At 41.2% G+C, this 23,221-nt stretch overlaps 1 protein-coding gene across 6 annotated transcripts in view; it reads left to right on the top strand.

The window, feature by feature from the left end:
• The window catches only part of TTF1 (transcription termination factor 1), a 40,293-nt gene that overhangs the window by 14,795 nt on the left and 2,277 nt on the right, over positions 1-23,221 (top strand). For 5 of the 6 annotated variants that reach the window (XM_058524358.1, XM_058524360.1, XM_058524359.1 and 2 more), the window contains exons 7-10: positions 82-316; positions 17,164-17,253; positions 18,458-18,523; positions 22,357-22,442. In XM_058524358.1, coding sequence (XP_058380341.1) covers positions 82-316; positions 17,164-17,253; positions 18,458-18,523; positions 22,357-22,442 — 477 coding nt within the window. Of the gene's footprint in view, positions 1-81; positions 317-17,163; positions 17,254-18,457; positions 18,524-22,356; positions 22,443-23,221 lie in introns of those variants that run through there. The other variant, XR_009215926.1, reaches the window with a different exon arrangement.

Below are 23,221 nucleotides of genomic sequence, written 5' to 3'. Positions count from 1 at the left end.
CGGCCCTATTGTTTCCTTTTTAACATTGTGTTTGAAACGAAATAGATTAGCAACTATAAGACCATCCTTTTGTGTCTATAGAAAGAAATCGTGGTGCTTGGAGTAAGACAGAAACCCAGAAACTCATCAAGGCTGTTGAAGAAGTGATTCTAAAGAAGATGTCTCCCCAGGAGTTAAACGAGGTGGATTCTAAACTCCAAGAAAATCCTGAAAGCTGCCTGTCAATTGTTCGGGAAAAACTGTACAAGGGCATATCTTGGATAGAAGTGGAAGCTAAAGTAGAAACCAGAAATTGGATGCAGTGTAAAAGTAAGTGGTAAGTTTTAAGGCATCTTATATAAATTTAAACATGCTATTTTCGTGCAACAATTTCTATAGAGCGGGTAGATTGATGAGGTTACTAAGAATATCTGCGTAACTACCACCTGGAAAGCCTTACATGTCAAGAGTGATCATCTCTAGTCCGCTGCTCCAACCACTTCGATATCAAAATGTGATTTAAGTTAGACCGAACTAACCCTGATTCATGGTGTGGCTTCCTCGTAAAGAGCCTGAACCTGTTTAACACTGAATGTTGACTTCTGGTTTCTTCCCTCTGTCCCGTTCTAAGTCTTTAGTAAAACAAGGTAGTTATCTGTTTGCAGCATTAAAAAAAATACAAAACTAATGTTCAGCAGAGAAATCACAAGCATAGTGACTGATAATGGCTCCACCTTTTTAACTTTGCTCTCTAATTCAGCAGTTCCTCTGCCTTCCTCTAAAGCGAGGCAGTCGTCCTCTTCATCCTAGAACTTCTGTAGGTACACCTGTCACACAGAAGTACTTTAGGTCCTGATCTTGCTGCACATTATTTGCCTGATGTAGCTTTTGCACACTCTGGAGAGTCTCTGAGCTGGATGTTCAGCTGCGCCATGACTCCTTGAAGCAGTTAGTTCTGTAGCTCACAACCCACAGCTCATGCACAAGGGGAGCTTGGTTGTCTTGAGTATCAGATAAGAATGAAATCCAGAGTAGGTGTATTTTATGTTAAGAGCAGACTCCTGGATTATACTGTTTATTGTTTATATACCTTATAATTCTGTTGTGGAGTGTTTGTTTATTTTAATAGAAGACTATACTTAAGGAAATAAACTCCAAAGAACAGATAAGATTTGGAAGGAAAAGTGTATAATATGGAGGAACCAGAACCCTTTCTACCTGTATATTTCAGACTTAAAGAAAGGAGTGGGTTGGGAGTGACGTCAGCATCATAGCGGAGTGAGCTGTTCCCTTAGTCTTTCCACCCTAAGTTACAACCAAACGGACATTCATTAACCCACAGAGGATTCCCTACAAAGCACAATAGGACGTCTGAGAGATACACACAGCCATACATCTGAAGGTGGGGGTAATGGATCCCCAGGAAGCAGTGGAAGGAGGTGAGCAGATCCCCTCCCCCTCCGCAGCAGCAGCGATCTAGGTTGCCAGTCCTCACGCAGCAGCCAGCATGCAACTGTAAGAGGAGGCAGGGGAGCAGGCATGCCTGTGCATGAACGCTTTCGCTTTCAGAGTTGCAGCCCAGCCTGCAGGAACACTTCACACTAAGTGACATGGCTCAGCCACCATGTGGGCGTCCCCACCAAGCACAGCAGCCCAGGCGAGCCACCCGTGACTGCAGAGCAGGCCCGCACTCACGCAAAAGAAAGTGTGCCTCCTCCCCCACCTAGTGTACCAGCTCGGCCGGTCCCCAGCCAAGGCAGCAGATCCGCACCAGAGTGCCTGTGCATGCATGTGTGACCTGCCAAGTAGCTGTGGCCAGCAGGCAAATGCAGACGAGCCCTATCAGCGCAACTTCCAGCAGATGTTGCGGGTTCAGAAAACATAGCTCCTTGTTATGAGAGGTTCGGGGATTCGATCGGAGACGTAAAAGACACTTTCCACTCCAAACAAATGGACTGAAGGTATATTTTATTATATAGAGGATAGTAAAGGTGACAGTCTGCAAACAGATCCAAATAGGTCAAATATTAAGAGGGAAAAAACATCAGCCCGACTGGAAAGGGAAAACACCCACATCGGCTGAAGAGAAATGACACAAATCAACCAGAAGGAGAAACACCAGGTTAACCGAAAAGAGAACACATCAAATCAATTACTTCATATCAAATCAATTACTTCATATCAAATCAATTACTTACAACATCCACGCCCCACTGCCGGGAGAGCTCTGTCAGTCGACGCGGCTGGGCAAGGATCACACGTCCTGGGCAAGGTGTCCCTTCCACAGGTGGAACTCTCACCGGGTCTCAGTTTCCAGCAGTTTTTATACCATCAGTAATTTTCAGAGTAAGCAATTACAGAGTTTGCAGAGCAAGCATTTAGTGTTCCAATGTACAAAATGGTTATCAGTGGCGTACGTGCACTGAGCCCCCTGGCTAACATCCCGGCCCAGTAGTTGTGTACGTGCATTGTTCTCTTTGGTTATCGTCCCAGCCCGGCACCGATGGCCAGTCCATCCCGTGCTACGACGCTCCAAGAGCCTTGAAATGTTACAACCTGCAACTCCCTCCGTGAGAGAAGGGCCAGTTCCCACCACGCAGAAAGCAGCTTTGTATTTCTTTTTGTGCTGGTGGCTGTAGGTCAATGGAGCGGCCAAACATGGCTGCACTCATGTCAAGACATATTCGGCCGTGGCCGTCTCCATTAACCATAAGACACCATACGCACAGACAATGAACTTCGTACAAAAGTACATAAGGCACATCCAAGAATCCAAAATCCAATGACTACAATAATTATAAAACTATCTCGCAATAAAGGACCCAAACCCCAAGGTAACCAATCAAACAACCCCTTAGAATATGAAATGTTATTAACTTGATCTTGCAAATCATGTACAGTATCAAAGATAACATTAGTTTGATCTGATACATTGAAACAACACATACCCGGTATTTTAGTACAAGGTGTTTGATGAAGAAGAAACAAATAGTCTAAAGCAGCTCGTTGTATAAGAGTCTCTCTACGCAGTTCTTGTAATTCTTGAGATATAGCCAAGAAGGCTCTAACAGTATCATTCATTACATGTGTCAACAAGCAGGAAAGGTGTTCAATTTGACGATGGTTGTCTACAATTAGACCAGGATCAGGTAGGAGAAGGGCGGCCAGCGTTGCCACAGTAGAGATGGGAAGAAGGTTAACATGAGGGTCACAATCTGCAGTGAGTGCTCGTTTCACTCGAGAATTCTTGGTAGGGAAAGCGGCTATAAGGGGAACTATTGGACCAATACCACATGCAACAGATGTGTCAGTTGGAATGTGTGAATATGCAGCATTATCACATAACCAGAAATATCCAGCAGGTAATCGTGAGGGGGTAGGAATACTAACAGGGATAGTTTTATTACAATAGAATGGAATATATGTACAATTAATACAGTAACATGTAGTGGAGGTCACTCCTGATAGGGGCATCGTTACTAAAGAAGGAGGAATAGTAACTTTAGCATGTAACACATTAGGTAAAGTAACACCTAGACCCAACAGATTAGCTTGCAGAAGTCCAGAAGGATTATTACTGTTTCTGAGACAAAAAGCAGTTTCATTAAGAACTGTATGAGCTAAATGTAACCACAGATTAGTGTTTTTAAGAGGAGTAGTGGCATTAGGAAGGATGCTAATAAATCGAGTTTCTTTAAGAAACGGGGAATCTGGATTTTCCTTCTTCCATTTAATACAAGAATACCAGCCCCCATCACGGAGGGTAACAGAAGACAGAGCAATGGAGAAATTATAACTAGTTCTGTGTGACTGGTCAGATATAGGCTTGTACCGAGAGATTGCTTGATGTTTCTGAGACCAAATTTCTCGGCCATTCATAGTCCAGGTTGTAGGTCCCACTGGTGTAGAGCAGTTGGTCCAGGAGTGCAGGGTCAAAGGTTGTCCTACGGAGACATTAGTTGGCGTGTAGGTCTGCAGCAGACATGGAAGTGCAGCACAGCATAGTAAACACAGCAGGAATATCTATTCACGCAAAGAAACAGAATTTTTAGGAACATGATATAATTGTTCATTTCCTGGATACATTACTATGAGTGTTGCAGTGGGCCCTTGGGCCACTACTTCTGCGGCACGCGGAGCCGCATTGGGTGGATGTGTCACCCACACCTTTGCTCCAGGTTTCCATCCATCTGTAGACCCAAATCCTTGCATTCCTCTTTTAGTTAATTCACTTGGAGGTTGTCCTTGTGACACATTTGGAGTCAGGAGGGGAAGCACCAATAATTGTCCCACTCGTTCCCCAGACTCTACAGTTAGTACTGTGTCACTACCATTATATAATATAAATTTTATTTCTCCCTGGTAATCTGGATCAATAACTCCTCCCAGTACATCAATACCTTTTGCTGCCAGTCCAGAGCGTCCTTTTAACAAACCAAAGGTATTTTTGGGAAATTGTACCCCTATCCCAGTAGGGACTATAGACTGCTTCTTAGGGGGCAATTGAATAGAATGAACAGTAGATAAATCCAATCCAGCCGCTTCGGCCGTGGCACGAAAAGGCGGTTTAGCAGACTGAGTCAGGGGCCAATAGGTTAAGGTCATAAGCTCATGGGTGGAGGCTGCCACTTCTGTAATGTTTGCTGGTAACAACCTTGACAGAGGAGTCTCATTAGGGCCTAGTGGCCTGTTATTTAACACATTTAGAGCAGTACTTAGATGGTTGTGCCACCCCTTTAATGAGCCATGACCAAGTTTCCTCAATTGTTGTTTAAACAATCCATTCATTCATTCTATGAGGCCTGCAGCTTGGGGGTAATAAGGTATATGATAAATCCATTCTATATAATTTTCCTTGGTATAGGTTTGAATCAACTTACCTGTAAAGTGGGAACCATTGTCACTCTGAATTTGCCTTGGTGTTCCATAATATAACTTAATTGTATCTAATAATTTTATGGCACTCTGTTGGGTGGCCACTTTAGCTGGCATAGCCAATAAATAACCAGAATATGTATCAACAGCAGTGTAGGCATAAGTATATCCACAAGAATTTGGCAATGGTCCAATAAAATCGATTTGCCAGGTATGGGCGGGAAATAATCCCTTTTGGATATGACCTTGGTAGGGGTGTGGAACTCCCCGTTTATTTAACTGTTGGCATAACTGACATTGTTGTACTGCAGTGGCAATATCATCATGGGTGACAAGGATTCCCCTTTGTTGTGCCCACCTGTATGAAGCTTGTTCTCCCAAGTGTCCACTCTTTTCGTGGACCCATTGTGCTAAGCCTGGGTTGTGCGTTGCACGAATCTGCACCAGCTGATTAGCATGAGAATTATGCTTTCGTTCTGCAGAAATTAAAGAACTGTGAGCATCAACATGAAATACAGTAACAATTGTGTTTTGACACCATAACCATATGTCTTCCCATAATTTCTTTCCCCATATTTCTTTATCATTAATTTTCCAATCATGTTTTTTCCATTGTGGCATCCACGTTGCCAAACCTTGTGCCACTGCCCACGAATCAGTATATATATGACATTGTTGCCCCTGTTCTTGTTGAAGTGCCTGATACACCGCATAAAGTTCAGCATATTGGCTACTCATATTATCTCCAGTGGTGACAATTGTTTGTTGGGTGAATGGGTTATAGGCAACTGCTTTCCATTTCCGTGAGCTCGATATCATTTTGGCAGAATCATCCATAAACCAGGTATGTTTTTGTTGTTCTTCAGTCAATTGATCATATGAGACACCCCATTTAACAGGAGATTCTGTTATATCAGTCTTGGGTGACACAGTTGGCTCACTGCTATATTGAGACACTTGTTCATGCAATAGAGACAACCCCTTTGGGCCAGGTTTGGCCCGGTCTTGAATATACCATTTCCATTTGATGATATTAAATTCTTGTGCATGTCCAATTTTATGAGTAACAGGCGTGCTATGAATCCATTGCATGATGGGTATTTGAGGTCGCATAATTACCTCATGTCCCAGGGTAAGGCTTTCTGAGTCTATTAGAGCCCAATAGCAGGCTAACAACTGTTTTTCAAAAGGACTATATCTTTCACTGGAACAGGGAAGCTTGCGACTCCAAAATCCCAGAGGATAACGTCGGGCACCTTGTTTTTGCCATAAACTCCAGCTGGCATACTGATCAATGACATCTACTTGTAACTCAATGGGTCCCGGTTTAATTGGCCATAGATCTAAAGCAGTCTGAATAGCATGCTTGGCTGCTTCAAAAGCTTCTTTTTGTTGTATTCCCCATTCAAATTCATATTTTTTCCTGGTAACTTTATATAAAGGTGCAAGGAGCCGACTTAAATGTGGAATATGTGCCCTCCAAAATCCGAATAATCCAATAAATTTTTGTGCTTCCTTTTTGTTACGGGGTGCTGCAAAATCTAATATCTTTTGTCTAGCTTTAGGTAAAATTTCTTGTTTTCCATTATTCCAAAGTACTCCCAAAAATTTAACATTTGAACTCGGGCCCTGAATTTTAGCTGGATTAGTTTTCCATCCATCCTCCTCAAGTATGTCCATTACTTTTTCTAACTGTTGTTGTACTTTTTCTTCTTCATTTCCTTGGATCATAATATCATCTATATAATGTACTATTTGGACATCATCAGAAGCAGGTACCTTTGCCAAGGTTTCAGCAACCTGTCGATGGCAGATAGTGGAACTATGCACATATCCCTGAGGAAGTCTAGTAAAGGTATATTGTTGTCCCAGCCACGTGAAAGCAAACTGTTCTTGGACACTTTTAGGTATAGGTATGGTGAAAAAGGCATTAGCCAAGTCTATGACTGCATACCAAGTGCCTGGATAACATTGCACTTTTTCTATAAGAGTAATCAAATCGGGGACGGCCGCTTGAATAGCCGGAGTCACTTTGTTTAGCTCTCTGTAATCTACAGTCATTCTCCATGTCCCATCACCTTTTTTAACAGGCCAGATAGGATTATTCCAGGCTGTAGTTACTCTGCGAAGGACTTTTACAGCCAAATAATCTTCTATGGTCTCAGATATTTCTTGTTGTCCTCCAGGGATGCGATACTGTCTTTGATTGATCACTTGCGTGGCAGGTGGAATTTCTACTTCATGATGCAAACATCCCACAATTACAGCATTAATATGGAAAGACAAAGCTCTAATAGCAAACTGGTATTGTCCATCAGCCAAATTTAATGTCAATCCTTTTAGAATATCAATCCCAATTATATATTCTGGTATTGGCACAATCATAACTAGATATGTGCACCGGGGTAGTTGCCCAATTTGCATAGAAAGATTAGTGGTAACTGCCTGGATTTCTTTTCCTCCCAATCCAGTTATCAGAATTGATGTACCTTGAAACTTAGTTGGATTCCCATAGATAAGGGTGGCCTCTGCCCTTGTATCTACAAGTGCCTTCACACTAGTTGTAGATCCATTCTTCCAAAATATTTTAATTGGTACATGTGGTCTAATATCTTTTCTTATAGTGGCACTAATCGATACAGAGGTTTGGCCTTCCCCTCAATCACGTAAGTCAGCAAAAAGAGGATCCGAGGGAGGAGGCGGTGCACTAGGTGCAGTAGGCACTGGGTTGGAAGCATTCTCTATACTGTCCCTTCTATTCACTTGTTTTACATTCAGCCCTTTTTCTTTATATAGTTTCCATAATTCTTTAGTGTCAACTCTATCAATCTGGTCTTCACCTCGAGTCATTTTATCCTTTTTAAGGAATGTTTCTCTTTTTTCCCTTCCTGGAGAGTTTTCAGTTGTCTGCCAGTCTCCCAAGTCTGCTAGCTGCATAATCTTATCTGCAAGTGTTGATATAGGGCTTTCAGTTTCATTCATGAGAAGGGTTGTGATTATTTGTTTGTATGCCGGAGGTGCAGTTTTTATCAACTTGTTTCGCACCTGGACACTTAAAGTCATTTCATTTAAAGCTTCACCACACCCCAGAAACACAGCCCGTTTCATGGTTTCTTCTCTCATCTTTTGAACACAATCTTTTAAAGTATACCATGGTCTATTAGTGTCTGGCCACATATCATCCGTGGGGTATTTATCTTGAGCTCCTTTTACTGCAAGAGCCAATAAAGTTGTACCATCAGTGTCTTGTCCACGATCATTTGGGGGGTGAGCATTCATGCTCCAGTCTCTGAAAGCTCCCCGTATTACTGGATCATTGGACAAAATTACAAATTTAAAAGCATCTCCTGCATCCAGATTAATTCCTGTAGCACCCATATCATATAGGCGAACAAGCCAGGTTATAATGGCTTCTCCAGGCTTTTGTGTAGCCCGGGCTAAAATATCAGAAATTTCTTGTTGGTTAAAATCCTCAATCACATCTTTCCTTACAGGATGATTACCATCCATTTCCATCCGCCGTCGGCGAAGAGGACGTGCCTCTGTGCGTTTGGGCGGTTTTTCCTCTTCCTCATAATCAGTTTCAGAATCATCATCCCAGATATCACCATCCCATGTGTCCGGGTCCCACTTAGGACCGGCCGATGCTATGGCCATATGAACTTTTCGTTCGTTTACCTTTCCTCTTCTCTTTCTATATTTATATTTGGCAACTCTTACAGCAGCCTTTTCTGCTATAGCTTGGTAGTTTCGAGCCTGATCTCCCAGTGCAAGATATTGACATTGAATCATAGCCAAGCGAGACTGCAAATCTAAATTTTCTTTTTCCGAGAGTGCCTTCTCTGTCTGTATCTTATCCCTATCTTCTATAGCCCGGCGATAAGCAGTCAACAAACACCAACCTCGCCATGCCAAAAAAGAAACATCATCTTTCGCTTTCCTCTCCACCGTCTGCAAAGCTTTGGTCACATCCAACGGTTCAAATCGTCGCAGGCGAGCATCCCAAGCTTCACATAACCCTGACCTGCGAGCCCACTCCCCAGCCAGAGTGCAAAAGGGAGGGTCTTCCCATCCTGGAATTTCTTCCACCTTGACTTCAGGCAACTGTAAATCTGAATATTCCTTTTCCAAGAGTGCCTTCTCTATCTGTATCTTATCCCTATCTTCTATAGCCCGGCGATATTCCGTTTCCAAGAGTGCCTTCTCTGTCTGTATCTTATCCCTATCTTCTTGCAAGAGTGCCTTCTCTGTCTGTATCTTATCCCTGTCTTCTTCCAAGAGTGCCTTCTCTGTCTGTATCTTATCCCTATCTTCTATAGCTCGGCGACATTCCGTTTCCAAGAGTGCCTTCTCTGTCTGTATCTTATCCCTATCTTCTTGCAAGAGTGCCTTCTCTGTCTGTATCTTATCCCTATCTTCTATAGCCCGGCGATAAGCAGTCAACAAACACCAACCTCGCCGTGCCAAAAAAGAAACATCATCTTTCTCTTTCCTTTCCACCGTCTGCAAAGCTTTGGTCACATCCAACGGTTCAAATCGTCGCAGACGAGCATCCCAAGCTTCACATAACCCTGACCTATGAGCCCACTCCCCAGCCAGAGTGCAAAAGGGAGGGTCCTCCCATCCTGGAATTTCTTCCACCTTGGCTTCAGTTACCTTTCGTTTGAATAGGAAAGGCATCTCCTTAATCGAATCCTGCTCACAGCGCCAATTATGTTATGAGAGGTTCGGGGATTCGATCGGAGACGTAAAAGACACTTTCCACTCCAAACAAATGGACTGAAGGTATATTTTATTATATAGAGGATAGTAAAGGTGACAGTCTGCAAACAGATCCAAATAGGTCAAATATTAAGAGGGAAAAAACATCAGCCCGACTGGAAAGGGAAAACACCCACATCGGCTGAAGAGAAATGACACAAATCAACCAGAAGGAGAAACACCAGGTTAACCGAAAAGAGAACACATCAAATCAATTACTTCATATCAAATCAATTACTTCATATCAAATCAATTACTTACAACATCCACGCCCCACTGCCGGGAGAGCTCTGTCAATCGACGCGGCTGGGCAAGGATCACACGTCCTGGGCAAGGTGTCCCTTCCACAGGTGGAACTCTCACCGGGTCTCAGTTTCCAGCAGTTTTTATACCATCAGTAATTTTCAGAGTAAGCAATTACAGAGTTTGCAGAGCAAGCATTTAGTGTTCCAATGTACAAAATGGTTATCAGTGGCGTACGTGCACTGAGCCCCCTGGCTAACATCCCGGCCCAGTAGTTGTGTACGTGCATTGTTCTCTTTGGTTATCGTCCCAGCCCGGCACCGATGGCCAGTCCATCCCGTGCTACGACGCTCCAAGAGCCTTGAAATGTTACAACCTGCAACTCCCTCCGTGAGAGAAGGGCCAGTTCCCACCACGCAGAAAGCAGCTTTGTATTTCTTTTTGTGCTGGTGGCTGTAGGTCAATGGAGCGGCCAAACATGGCTGCACTCATGTCAAGACACTCCTGCTCACCCCCAGTGGTGGCAGGTGGAATCTGACCTGATACTACCACTGTGCACCAACAAAGGATCACTTCCTCAAACACTGTGAAGAACTACATTAACACTCCAGAGCAGAAGGAAAATGATGAGTCTCCAGAAGCCAATCATGAAGTCACAGAAATTTACAATCTGAATGATAGAGAATTCAAAATAATTGTCATACAGAAACTCAATGAGTTACAAGAAAATTCAGAACGACAGTTCAGTGAACTCAGGAATAAAATTAATGAGTAGAAGGAATTCTTCACAAAAGTGATGGAAACTCTAAAAAAAAAAAAAACAAATATTGGAGCTGAAGTACACAATGAATGAGGTAAAAAACAATCTAGAAACCTTAAAAAACAGAGCTGACATTATGGAGGACAGAATTAGTAATTTAGAGGACGGAAATATAGAAATGCTTCAGGTGGAGGAGGAGAGAGAACTAAGACTTAAAAAAAATGAAGAAATTCTTCGAGAAATATCCAACTCAATTAGGAAATGCAACATAAGGACTATAGGTATTCCAGAGGGAGAAGGGAGGGAGTAAGGAGCAGAGAGCTTGTTCAAAGAAATAATAGCTAAGAACTTCCCAAACCTGGGGAAGGAACTAGACTTAGAAGTATATGAAGCCAATAGAACTCCTACTTACCTCAATGCAAAAAGACCTTCTCCAAGGCATGTAACAGTAAAACTGGCAAAAGTCAATGACAAAGAAAAAATATTAAGAGAGCAAGACAGAGGAGAATAATCTACAAAGGAACCCCTATCAGGCTTTCAGCGGATTTCTCAGCAGAAACCTTACAGGCTAGGAGAGATTGGAATGACGTATTCAAAATACTGAAAGACAAAAACTTCCAGCCAAGAATACTCTATCCAGAAAAACTATCCTTCAGACGTGATGGAGAAATAAAAACTTTCCCAGATAAACAAAAGCTAAGGAAATTCATTGCCACTAGATCCTTCCTTACAAGAAATGATCAAGGATGCCTTCATACCTGAAACAAAAAGGCAAAGGTTTACAAAGCCTTGAGCAAGGAGATAAATAGACAGACAGAATCAGAAAATTGCAGCTCTCTATCGAAACAGGTTAGCAAACACTTAATTATAACATAAAAGATAAAGAGAAGGAAAGCATCAAAAATAAGTATAAACTTCATTTAAATCACAAATTCACAACACAAAACAAAATAATTTGTTACAACAATAACTTAGGGAAGAGGAAAAGGGTGGAACCTACTTAGGCTAATGGAGATAAGAGGCTATCAGAAAATAGACTATCTCATCTATGAGATCTTTTATACAAACCTCATGGTAACCACTAGACAAAAAATCGGAGCAGAGCCACAAATCATAAACACAAAGAAAACTGAGAAAACCATCGCAGAAAATCACCAAACTGAAATGGCGGTGCAAAATACAAGGGAAGAGAAACAAGGGAAATATAGAACAACTGGAAAACAAGAGATAAAGTGGCAGCATTAAGCCCTAATATATCAATAATCACTCTAAATGTAAATGGATTGAATTCTCCAATCAAAAGTCAGAGAGTGGCTAGATGGATTAAAAAACAAGACCCAACGATATGTTGCCTCCAGGAAACACATTTCAGCTCTAAAGACAAACACAGGCTCAGAGTGAAGGGATGGAAGACGATACTTCAAGCAAATGGCAAGCCAAGCAAATGGCAAGCAAAAGAAAGCAGGCCTTGCTGTACTTATATCAGACAAAGCAGATTCAAAGTAAAAAAGGCAATGAGAGACAAAGAGGGTCCGTATATAATGATAAAAGGGGCATTCCACCAAGAGGACATAGTAATTATAAATATATAGGCACCTAACACAGGAGCACCAAAGTATATAAAGCAACTATTAACAGATGTAAAGGGAGAAATTGACAGCAACACAATAATAGTAGGAGACCTCAACACCCTACTTGAGGTGGGTGGATCAATGGATAGATCAATGGATAGATCAATGGATAGATCATCCAGACAGAATGTCAACAAGGAAATAGTGGACTTAAATGAAAAACTAGACCAGATGGACTTAATAGATATATATAGAACATTCCACCCAAAAACAGCAGAATATACATTCTTCTGAAGTACACATGGAACATTCTCAAAGATAGACCATATGTTGGGAAACAAGGCAAGTGTCAATAAATTTAAGAAGATTAAAATCATATCAGGCATCTTCCGACCACAATGCTATGAAACTAGAAATCAAATACAAGAAAAAAGCTGGCAAAGTCACAAATATGTGGAGGCTAAACAACATGCTACTGAAACTTGCTACTGAACAACCACTGGATCAATGGAGAAATAAAAAAATACCTGGAAACAAATGAAAACACATCATACCAACTCTTATGGGATGCAGCAAAAGCAGTTCTAAGAGGGAAATTCATAGCAATACAGGCCCACCTCAGCAAACAAGAAAAATCTCAAATAAGTAATCTTAAACTACACCTAACAGAACTAAAAAAAGAACAAACAAAGCCCAAAGGCAGCAGAAGGAGGGAAATAATAAAAATTAGAGTAGAAATGAATGAAATAGACACTAAAACAACAGTAGAAAGGATCAATGAAACAAAGCTGGTTCTTTGAGAAGATAAACAAAACTGACAAACTCTTAGCTAGACGCACTAAGAAAAAGAGAGAAACCTCAAATAAATAAAATTAGAAATGAAAGAGGAGAAATTACAATGGATATCACAGAAATACAAAAGATTATAAGAGAATACTATGAAAAACTATATGCCAACAAATTGGACAATCTAGAAGAAATGGATAAATTCTTAGACTCATACACCCTCCCAAAACTGATTCAAGAAGAAATAGAGATTCTGAATACACCAATCACAAGTAAAGAGATTGAAACAGAAATGAAAAACCTCCCCAAAAAACAAAAGTTCAGGACCAGATGGCTTCTCTGGAGAATTCTACCAAACATTCAAAGAAGATTTAATACCTGTCCTTCTCAAACTATTCCAAAAAATTGAAGAAGACAGAATGCTTCCTAACTCATTCTATGATGCCAACGTCACCCTGAGACCAAAACCAGACAAGGACAACACAGAAGGAGAATTACAGGCCAATATTGATGATGAACATAGATGCAAAAATCCTTGACCAAGTATTAGCAAATGAAATACAGCAATACATTAAAAGGATCATATGCCGTGATCAAATGGGATTTATACTAGGGATGCAGGGATGGTTCAACATCTGCAAATAAATCAATGTGATATACCACATTAACAAAATGAGGAATAAGAATCACATGATCATGTCAATAGATGCAGAGAAAGCAGTTGACAAGACCCAACATCCATTTATGATAAAAACTCAATAAAATGGGTATAGAAGGAAAGGACCTAAATAGAATAAAGGCCATACCTGACAAACCCACAGCCAACATCATACTTAATGGTAAAAAACTGAAAGCCATCCCTCAGAGAACAGGAACAAGACAAAGGTGCCTGCTCTTGCCACTCCTATTCAACATAGTATTGGAGGTATTGGCCAGAGCGATTAGCAATTAGCAAAAAAAAAAAAAAAGAAAAGGTATCCAAATTGGAAAGGAAGAAGTGAAACTCTCACTATTTGTGGACAACATGATCCTATATATAGAAAACCCTAAAGAATCCACCAGAAAACTATTAGAAATAATCAACAACTACAGCAAAGTTGTAGAGTACAAAATCAACTTACAAAAATCAGTTGCATTTCTATACACTAATAATGTACTAGCAGAAAGAGAACTCAGGAATACAATCCCATTTACAATCACAACAAAAAGAATAAAATATCTAGGAATTAATTTAACCAAGGAGGTGAAAGGCCTATACACTGAAAACTATAAGACATTATTGAAAGAAATCGAAGATGATGCAAAGAAATGGAAAGATATTCCATGCACATCGATTGGAAGAATAAACATAGTTGAAGTGTCCATATTACCTAAAGCAATCTACAGATTCAATGCAATCCCAATCAGAATCCCAATGACATTCTTCATGAAATAGAACAAAGAATCCTAAAACTTATGTGGAACAGCGAAAGACCCCGAATAGTAAAAGCAATCCTGAGAAAAAAGAACAAAGCTGGAGGCATCACAATCCCTGACTTCAAAATGTACTACAAAGCTATAGAAATCAAAACAGCATGGTACTGGCAAAAAAACAGACACACAGATCAATGGAACAGAATTGAAAGCCCAGAAATAAAACCACACATCTACGTACAGCTAATCTTCGACAAAGGCGCCAAGAACATACAGTGGAGAAAGGGACGTCTCTTCAATAAATGGTGTTGGGAAAACTGGACAGCCATGTGCAAAAGGATAAAAGTAGATCATTATCTTACACCATATACAAAAATTAACTCAAAATGGATTAAAGAATGTAAGACCTGAAACCATAAAACTCTTAAAAGAAAACCTTGGCAGTACACTCTTTGACATTGGTCTTAGCAGCATCTTTTCAAATACATGTCCACTCGGGTATGGGAAATAAAAGAAAAAATAAACAATTGGGACTACATCAGACTAAAGAGCTTCTGCAATGCAAAGGAAACTAGGAACAAAATGAAAAGACAACCATGAAAAGAAAATATTTGCAAATCATATATCTGACAAGGAGTTAATTTCCAAAATATATAAATAACTCATACAACTCAACAACAAAAAAACAAACAACCCAATCAAAAAATGGGCACAGGATATGAACAGACATTTTTCCAAAGAAGATATACAGATGGTCAACAGGGACATGAAAAGATGTTCAACATCACTAATTATTAGGGAAATGCAAATCAAAACTACAATGAGACATCACCTTATACCTGTTAGAATGGCTATAATTACCAAGACCAAAAATAACAAATGTTGGAGAGGATGTGGAGAAAAGGGAACCCTCATACACTGCTGGTGAGAATGCAAACTAGTGCAGCCACTATGGAAAACAGTGAAGAGATTTCTCAAACAATTAAAAATAGAAATACCATATGATCCAGCTATCCCACTACTGTGTATTTATCCAAAGAACTTGAAATCAACAATTCAAAGAGACTTATGCACCCCTATGTTCTTTGCAGCATTATTCACAATAGCCAAGATGTGGAAGCAACCCAAGTGCCCATCAACGGGTGAATGGATAAAGAAGATGTGGTATATGTATACAATGGAGTACTACTCAGCCATAAAAAAAAAAGACGAAATCGTCCCATTTGCAACAACATGGGTGGACCTTGAGGGTATGATGTTAAGGGAAATAAGCCAGACAGAGAAAGACAAACATCACTTGATTTCACTCATATGTAGAAGATAACAAACACGTGGATAAAGAGAACAGATTAGTGGATACCAGAGCAAAAGAGGTAAAGGGACACATATGTATGGTGACAGATAAAAATTAGACTATTGGTGAGCATGATACAGTCTATACAGAAACTGATAAATAATAATGTACACTTGAAATTACACAGTGTTATAAACCATTATGACCTCAATAAGACAACTGAAAAAAGTTCAACATAAATTAATAATAAAACAAGGAATATAAAGTAAAAAAAAAAAAAAAGGGTCGGGGGGAGTGGGCTGTAAGCCTCAGTTGGAGGATGATATATCAGTGTTGAAAAGGGGAATGAGGAAGGTATCTCTGCCTCAGAATCAACACAATTAAATAACATGCAAGTCTTCTTTTTTAATTTGAGAAAAAAAAAGGAGGAAACTTGAACCCTGAACATGTATTTACTTCTTGTAACCTTGAAACGACCTCAAGTGATATATTTCAAACCTGTGAACATGGAGGGTTATTAAGAACATTGCTGTCAATTACTGTGTGTGTATCATGTATCTCCCTAATTAAGAATGTAAATGTAATAGCTCATGATCTATCAGATTGTGCCAAAGTTTGCTATTCAAGATAAGCACTTTTTGAATATTCTTAATTGGGTTGCTGCTTTTATTAGCAACTTTGCTCAACTCTTTCCTTCAGCCATTAGCTTTGGGCATTACAGGAATCATCAGATCATTTATCACTTTACTAAATTTGTCTTATTTGGTGTTCCAGCAGCTGGTAATGATAATAAGAGCAATGTCAATCTCTTTTATAAACAATCAAAAATAAATTGAGTTTACATAGTGTCCTTTAGCATCTGCTAAGAGGCTTATTCTTTTTTTCCCCCTTTTTTAAACTTTTTTATGGAAATCTTAGAACAAGCTTAGAAATTCTTGTATCTATCATCCAGTGTAAGTAACCATCAACTTTCTATCATTTTATTTATCTTTTCCCACGTTTTTGTGTGTGTGTGTGTGTGTGTGTGTGTGTGTGAGAGGAAGATTAGCCCTGAGCTAACATCCGTGCCCATCTTCCTCTACTTTATGTGGGACGCCGCCACAGCGTGGCCTGACAAGCAGTGCGTCAGTGTAGTGCCCAGGTTCCAAACCTGTGAACCCAGGGCTGCTGAAGCGGAGCGTGTGCGCTTAACCGCTATGCCACCAGGCTGGCCCATGCCACTTTTTTTTTACAAGCTTAGAACTTCTTGTATCCATCATCCAGTATAAATAACCATCAACTTTCTATCATTTTATTTGTCTTTTCCTACTTTTTTTTAAAAAATAGGTAAATTCTTGATGGTGGTAAATGTTAGCAGTGATGAATTGCAAAAGTTAGAAAGTGGTTCTGAATAAGGGCAATTTAGATGAGAAAAATATAGGAAATTTAAATGGAAACTTTACACCTGAAAGGAAACCATATTTTTCTTTCTTTTAATATAGGACAGAAATTCTAACCAAGAGGATGACAAATGGTCGGCATGTGTACCGTGGAGTTAATGCCCTGCAGGCCAAAATAAACCTCATTGAAAGGTACAGAAATGGAAAGTGGCACTGTTTTAACTGTTCTCCTCTCTAGCCAAAGAGTAGTTGTTAAACAGCAGAATCTACAGTAAGATTGCTACAGTTCAAATCCCTGTTCCAGCACTTTCTCCATGTATGACCTCAGACACGCTCCCTACCTCTCTAGGTCTTTGTTTGTCCGTCTGAAATGAGGATGATGATACTAGTACCTGCCTCTTTGTGTTACTGGGAGAAGAAAGGAAATAATGCATGTAAAGTGTACTACACGCTCAGTAAATGCAGTTATTTTAGTCTTTGGAGGTTTTCATGTGGATATTAGTTATTTCCGTCCATTGGAACATGGAGGTAAATACTTCAGGCAGAGCCCTACTGCTCTCCAGCACGCGTTCGTTGGTATCACTGTTGCTTGGTCTTCAGTTCTGTCTTTGAGTTTCTGGTCCATGCGGAGTCCTCCCTCCCTCCCCTGAAGGAGGGGAGACATGGGCCTACTTTACGAAGCCTGTGAGCCTAACAGACCCGGGCTCGTGTCACATGAGGAACCACAAAGAGCAGAAGAAACCTTCGGATTCTGGCCTCCCTGTCCAGCTTTGTTCTCCTACTCTCTGTCATGACCCCTGCTTTAACTTGATTGGTGTGCTTCCGCATTCTCCACGCCAGTCTGGCTGGGTCCAACGCCACCTTTTTCCCCTACCGGAGAGAAGCGTAGACTAGCAGGGCCCAAGAGGGCATCTCAGGTCAGGCAGGCCTGTTAGTCATGAAACCTTGAGCCATAACTCAGGCTCTCAGCCCCATTTCCTCGTCTGTAGAATGGAGGTAGTTCGCCAAGCTCGTCAGGGGGTGTCGAGGGTAAATGAATTAGCAGATGTAAAGGTCTTAACACAGTGTCTGTCACATAGTAAGTGCTGAGTACACACATGTGCTCTTTCTATATGTCTACATTGAATGAAGTTGTGTTTTTTACCATGAAAAAGCAACTTGGTTTGGTGGGAGATGCAAAAGGCTCAGGGGAGGAGAGGTGGTTTTTTTTGGTCTGTAGCTCACTAGCTCAATGACCTTGGGTTAGCATGCCAGCCTCCCTGGGCCTGTGTAATGAGGGAGCTGGAACAGGGGTGAACACACTCATGCCTTCCAGCTCTTAATATTCGGTGAGTCCATGAAGATGTCCATCATGCTGATTTTTGCTTGAAAACTTAGTTTTTATTTTTTCTCATAGATTATATGAAATAAATGTGGAAGATGCTAATGAAATAGACTGGGAAGATCTTGCTAGTACCATAGGGTAAGACCATTTGTTTAATACTAAGCTAATTAAAGGATAAGAGATGACTTTTCATGAATGACTGCCTCTCAGATTTTAAAGAACAGGCCTGAAATTCATGATGTATATGGAATTCGTCTATAAATTGTGTTTATGCATATATGTATTTAGAACCCCCACTCTATATACTGGACCAAGTATATTGGACCAACCCTCCCTCCACTCCACCCCCCAAAGATATCTAAGAAGAGTAAATGAAATGCGTGCAAAGTCTCTTAAAAGCTTCAGAGAGCTAACAAGTTATAAGACCAGTACAAAGAACCCACATACCCTCTGCCTGTTAGGTAGTCAGCCTATTACCATTTTGCCACATTTGCTTAATCATGCCTCCCTCCCTCTCTTGCTCCCTTCTCCAAGGGGGTAAAATTTTTTCCCGTAACCATTTGAGAGTGAGTGGTGGGCTTCATGTCCTAAACAAGAATGTTATTCTATATACCCCAGTATAATTATCATATTCAGGAAATATGACATTGATACAATACTATTCTCTAAAACACAGTCCACATTCAGATTTCACCAGTTGTCCCAATAATGTCCTGTATAGCATTTTCCCCCAATTTAAGATCCAGTCCAGGATCACACATTGCATTTAATGTGTCTCCCTAGTGTTTTTCAATCTGTCAAGTTCTTCTGCTTTTGTCTTTGATGACATTGAAATTGTGGGAGGATTCAAGCTAGTTGTTTTGTAGACTGTCCCTTCGTGGGAGTTTGTCTCGTGTTTCTTCATGACTAGTTTCGGGTTGTGTATTTTAGGCAGGACTATGACATAGGTGAGGCTATGTCTATCGCCACGTCACCTCACATCATGAGGCACATGATTCTGATTGTGATCATTTGATTCTGGTGGCATCTGCCACATTTCCCACTGTTTAAAAGTAACAGTTTTTCTCTTGGGGATAAGAAATGGCTGTGGGGAGATATTTTGAGACCATATAAACATCTTGTTCCTTTTCAAGCTTCCTTCAGTAGTTTCAGTGTGGGGTTCATTTGCATTTCTCATCTGAGGGGTGAGATTGAACTTTTATGTGTCTATAAGCTATCTCTGTTTACTCCACTGTGAGTCTTCATTGCTGTGGTCCTTGCATTTTGAGTCAGTTCCTGCTGTTGAAGAGGGAGGCCACCACTCTCAGTAGCTGAGTTTACTGCCTGCTAAGCACGGGAGAGCTCGCTTGCAAAGCACAGTCCCTCTAAGTAAAGCAAATTGTTGAGAATCATGGGGTTCAGGGATTGGTGGACTTGCAGAAATGGGGTGTTGAGGGATTGTTTGGCTGTTAGTTTTGGAAGGGTGGACAGTAGAGCGAGGCTGCTGCTGCCTGGCTGACTTTCAGAAGTGTGGCTGCTCGTGTGAAGTTGTCATTGATCCAATCGGAAGGGTATAAACTGGTTTTTGGTGGTTAGTTATTCATACCTTGGGATTACGAACAAAGAACAATCAGTTTTGGGGTTTTTTTTGACTTGGAGAATTGGAATCTTTTAGTGACAGGCCCTGCCAGGAGTCACAGACACATGCCCGTCGTTCCAAACCCTTTCCTTTTCTAGCTCACCTGAGGGGTGGGGTACCCACTTTCAATATTGTGGGTCCCTGAGAGGTGAGGGTGTCAGCTGCTTTGAAGGAAAGGGACCCCTCTGTGCACCCCACCAACTCTCATCCTGAAAAGTATTTGTGTCAACAAATATCAAACCACCTTTAAAAAAATCTGACTTTTCCAATAAATTTTTGTGTATTTTGTGACATTGCTTCAGATCACATGATTTCTTAAATTAAAATGGGCTTTTAGTGATTTTAAGTAAAATTATATATTTAAAATGGGTTATTCTACTTAAAATTGATAAACTCTAAGCTATAAAATAGAGATTATGGCATCTAGTCAAATACTGTTTGAAATAGCATATTCTCAGAGTCTTAATAATGAATTAAAACAGTAAAATAATTGAATTAAAACTTCAATCTCTTCAGAGTCTTAAAGCCTCTCTTGTGAATTATTTAGGCAGGATTTAAACAAAGCATCTATACCTAATGAGATGTAACACTTGCTTAGTTTGAAATGTCCGCATCAATTATTGTTACTTCTCAAAGCCTGAGCTTGGGTCTGCAGAACATCACGCTGAGCGTGCTGCATTGGGAAGAGGGAAGGCGTGGATGCCTTGAAACTTGAGCTTTGCAGTCAGACGGACCTGGCATTGAGTCCTGGTACTTCACTCATTATGTAGCCATCCTTGGGCAGGTTGGTCCCTAACTTGTCTCTGAGCCTGTTTCTTCATCTACAAAATGCTTTAATAGGACCGTAATGAGGACTAAAGGAGGTGATGCACCGGAGATTCCTAGCCCGGTGCCTGGCACATAGGGCACGTTCAGCTAGTGGTTGCTGAGTTGAAGAGGTTGAAAGAGCTCAATCATCTTTTACCTCTACATACACTTAACAAAGTTATTCACACTCATCATTTTAACAACCAGATTTGTTATTATTGAAACAAATTAGTCACGCTTTTATTGTTTAAGAAAAAGTGTCCAGGAAGTGAAGTTAGTGATTTTTTTGTGTGTGTGTGTGAGGAAGATCAGCCCTGAGCTAACATTTGATGCCAATCCTCCTGTTTTTGCTGAGAAAGATGGGCCCCGGCCCCGCCCCGTGGCTTAGTGGTTACGTGCGCGCACTCCGCTACTGGCAGCCCGGGTTCGGATCCCAGGTGCGCACCGACGCACCGCTTCTCTGGCTGTGCTGAGGCCACGTCCCACATACAGCAACTAGAAAGATGTGCAACTATGACATACAACTATCCACTGGGGCTTTGGCGGGGAGAAAAACAAAGGAGGAGGATTGGCAATAGATGTTAGCTCAGAGCCAGTCTTCCTCAGCAAAAAGAGGAAGATTAGCATGGATGTTAGCTCAGGGCAGATCTTCCTCACAAAAAAAAAAAGATTGGCCCTGGGCTAACACCTGTGCTCACCTTCCTGTATATGGGACGTCACCACAGCATGGCTTGACAAGCGGTGCATCGGTCCGCACCTGGGATCCGAACCTGCGAATCCCGGGCCATCAACTTGGAGTGCATGAACTTAACCACTCCGCCACTGGGCCAGCCCCTGAAGTTAGTGATTTTCAATTTAAAAAGCAATTTAAGATTTGGTTGTTTCTGTCTTGCTTATTATAACTGGAAAACATATTTGACTCACTAAAACATCATAAGCATCTGCTTTTTTTAGCTTTGCAAAGTAAAAAATCAGGGGACATCTGCCTTAGAATTGTCACAAATATGTATTTATCCTAAGTGTAATGGTTAGGAGTATAGGATTTGGAGTCTGACCACCCACTTGTCCTAGCTCTACCCCTTATTAGCTGTAAGATCTTGGGCAGCTCCTCTGTGCCTCCGTTTCCCCATCTCCAAATTGAGTGGTAAGAGTGGTAGCTCCCTTGTAGAGTGGTCGTGAGGATTGTTTGTGGCTACGTGGAAAGCACTTAGGGCAGGGCCAAGGACGAGGTCAGCCTCAGTACCTGAGCCAGTGTTGTACCTCGTCTTCCTGAACTAGTAATTCAGATTGTTCTAATTTAAACCAAACCCATCTTGTTGTCCTATTGGTCTTCCTTTTGTGTGTGTTTTCTTAACCAAATGAACAATAGTTTTTCATATGTGTCTGATTTTTATCACACATTTATGGACGTCATGATTTCATGGTCAAGATTGAGAAAGCTCCTTATGCCTGTAGACCTCACCCTCATCAGTGTATTAGTACACAGTACTGAAATGACTGATTTTTAACCTGACACTAACTTGTTTTTATCTTTTCCTTTCTAAAGTGATGTTCCTCCATCTTATGTTCAAACTAAATTTTATAAGCTGAAAGCTACCTGTGTTCCCTTTTGGCAGAAGAAGACTTTTCCAGGTCAGTATTTTCAGTATTTGAATAGTTAAGAACACAGTGTCTGGTGCCACACACTGGTGGTGTGACCGTGGCCCAGTGACTTGACTTCTGGGAGCCTCAGTTTCTTCAGTCATAAAATGGTGAAAATCGGCAAGTTATAATCCCTGCCTGACAGGACTTTCAGAAGTACAAGATGAGATAGCGCACATGTAAAATGTGGCCACCAGGGTGCTGGGCGCTTAGCAAGCACTCAGTAAATGACTGTGAGTGCTTCTGGATTGCCATCCTGCACATACATGCTCACACGCACACAGTCATACCACGTGCACACACACACACTGTTTCAGAAAAAACACAAGATGCCCCGTTCCTTCTTTGCAGCCATTTGTGGGTGGTTTAAACATGTAATTCCCAAACTCGGATCATCAGAGTCACATGGGGAACTTGTGAAAAATACACACACCTGGGCCTCCTCCCAGACACACCAAATCCTGACCTGTGGGCTGGCGCCAAAGCTAGATTTTCTCTAACGAGCTCACAGGAGAGTCTCTGGTCTGCCCGGCACTGGTGTTTGGAAGCCACTGGTCCAGGTGCCGTCCGCCCTGGAGTGTGTGGTGAAGTAGTTCTTGCGTTCAGCAGACATCAGTTCCTGGGTTTGAATCCTGGCTTTACCGCTACTAACTCCATGACTTTGGGCAAGTTTCGTGATGTCTTTGTGCCTCGGTTTCCTCGTTTGAAATGGGTTAACAGTAGTGCCTACCTCACAGGATTTTGAGAGGTTGAACGAGTGAGTATAAGTA

This window comes from Diceros bicornis, chromosome 28, assembly GCF_020826845.1.
Source record: "Diceros bicornis minor isolate mBicDic1 chromosome 28, mDicBic1.mat.cur, whole genome shotgun sequence".
NCBI lineage: Eukaryota > Metazoa > Chordata > Mammalia > Perissodactyla > Rhinocerotidae > Diceros > Diceros bicornis.
Note: the sequence above shows the minus strand (reverse complement) of the source record. Positions and strands in the feature narration are given on the sequence as shown.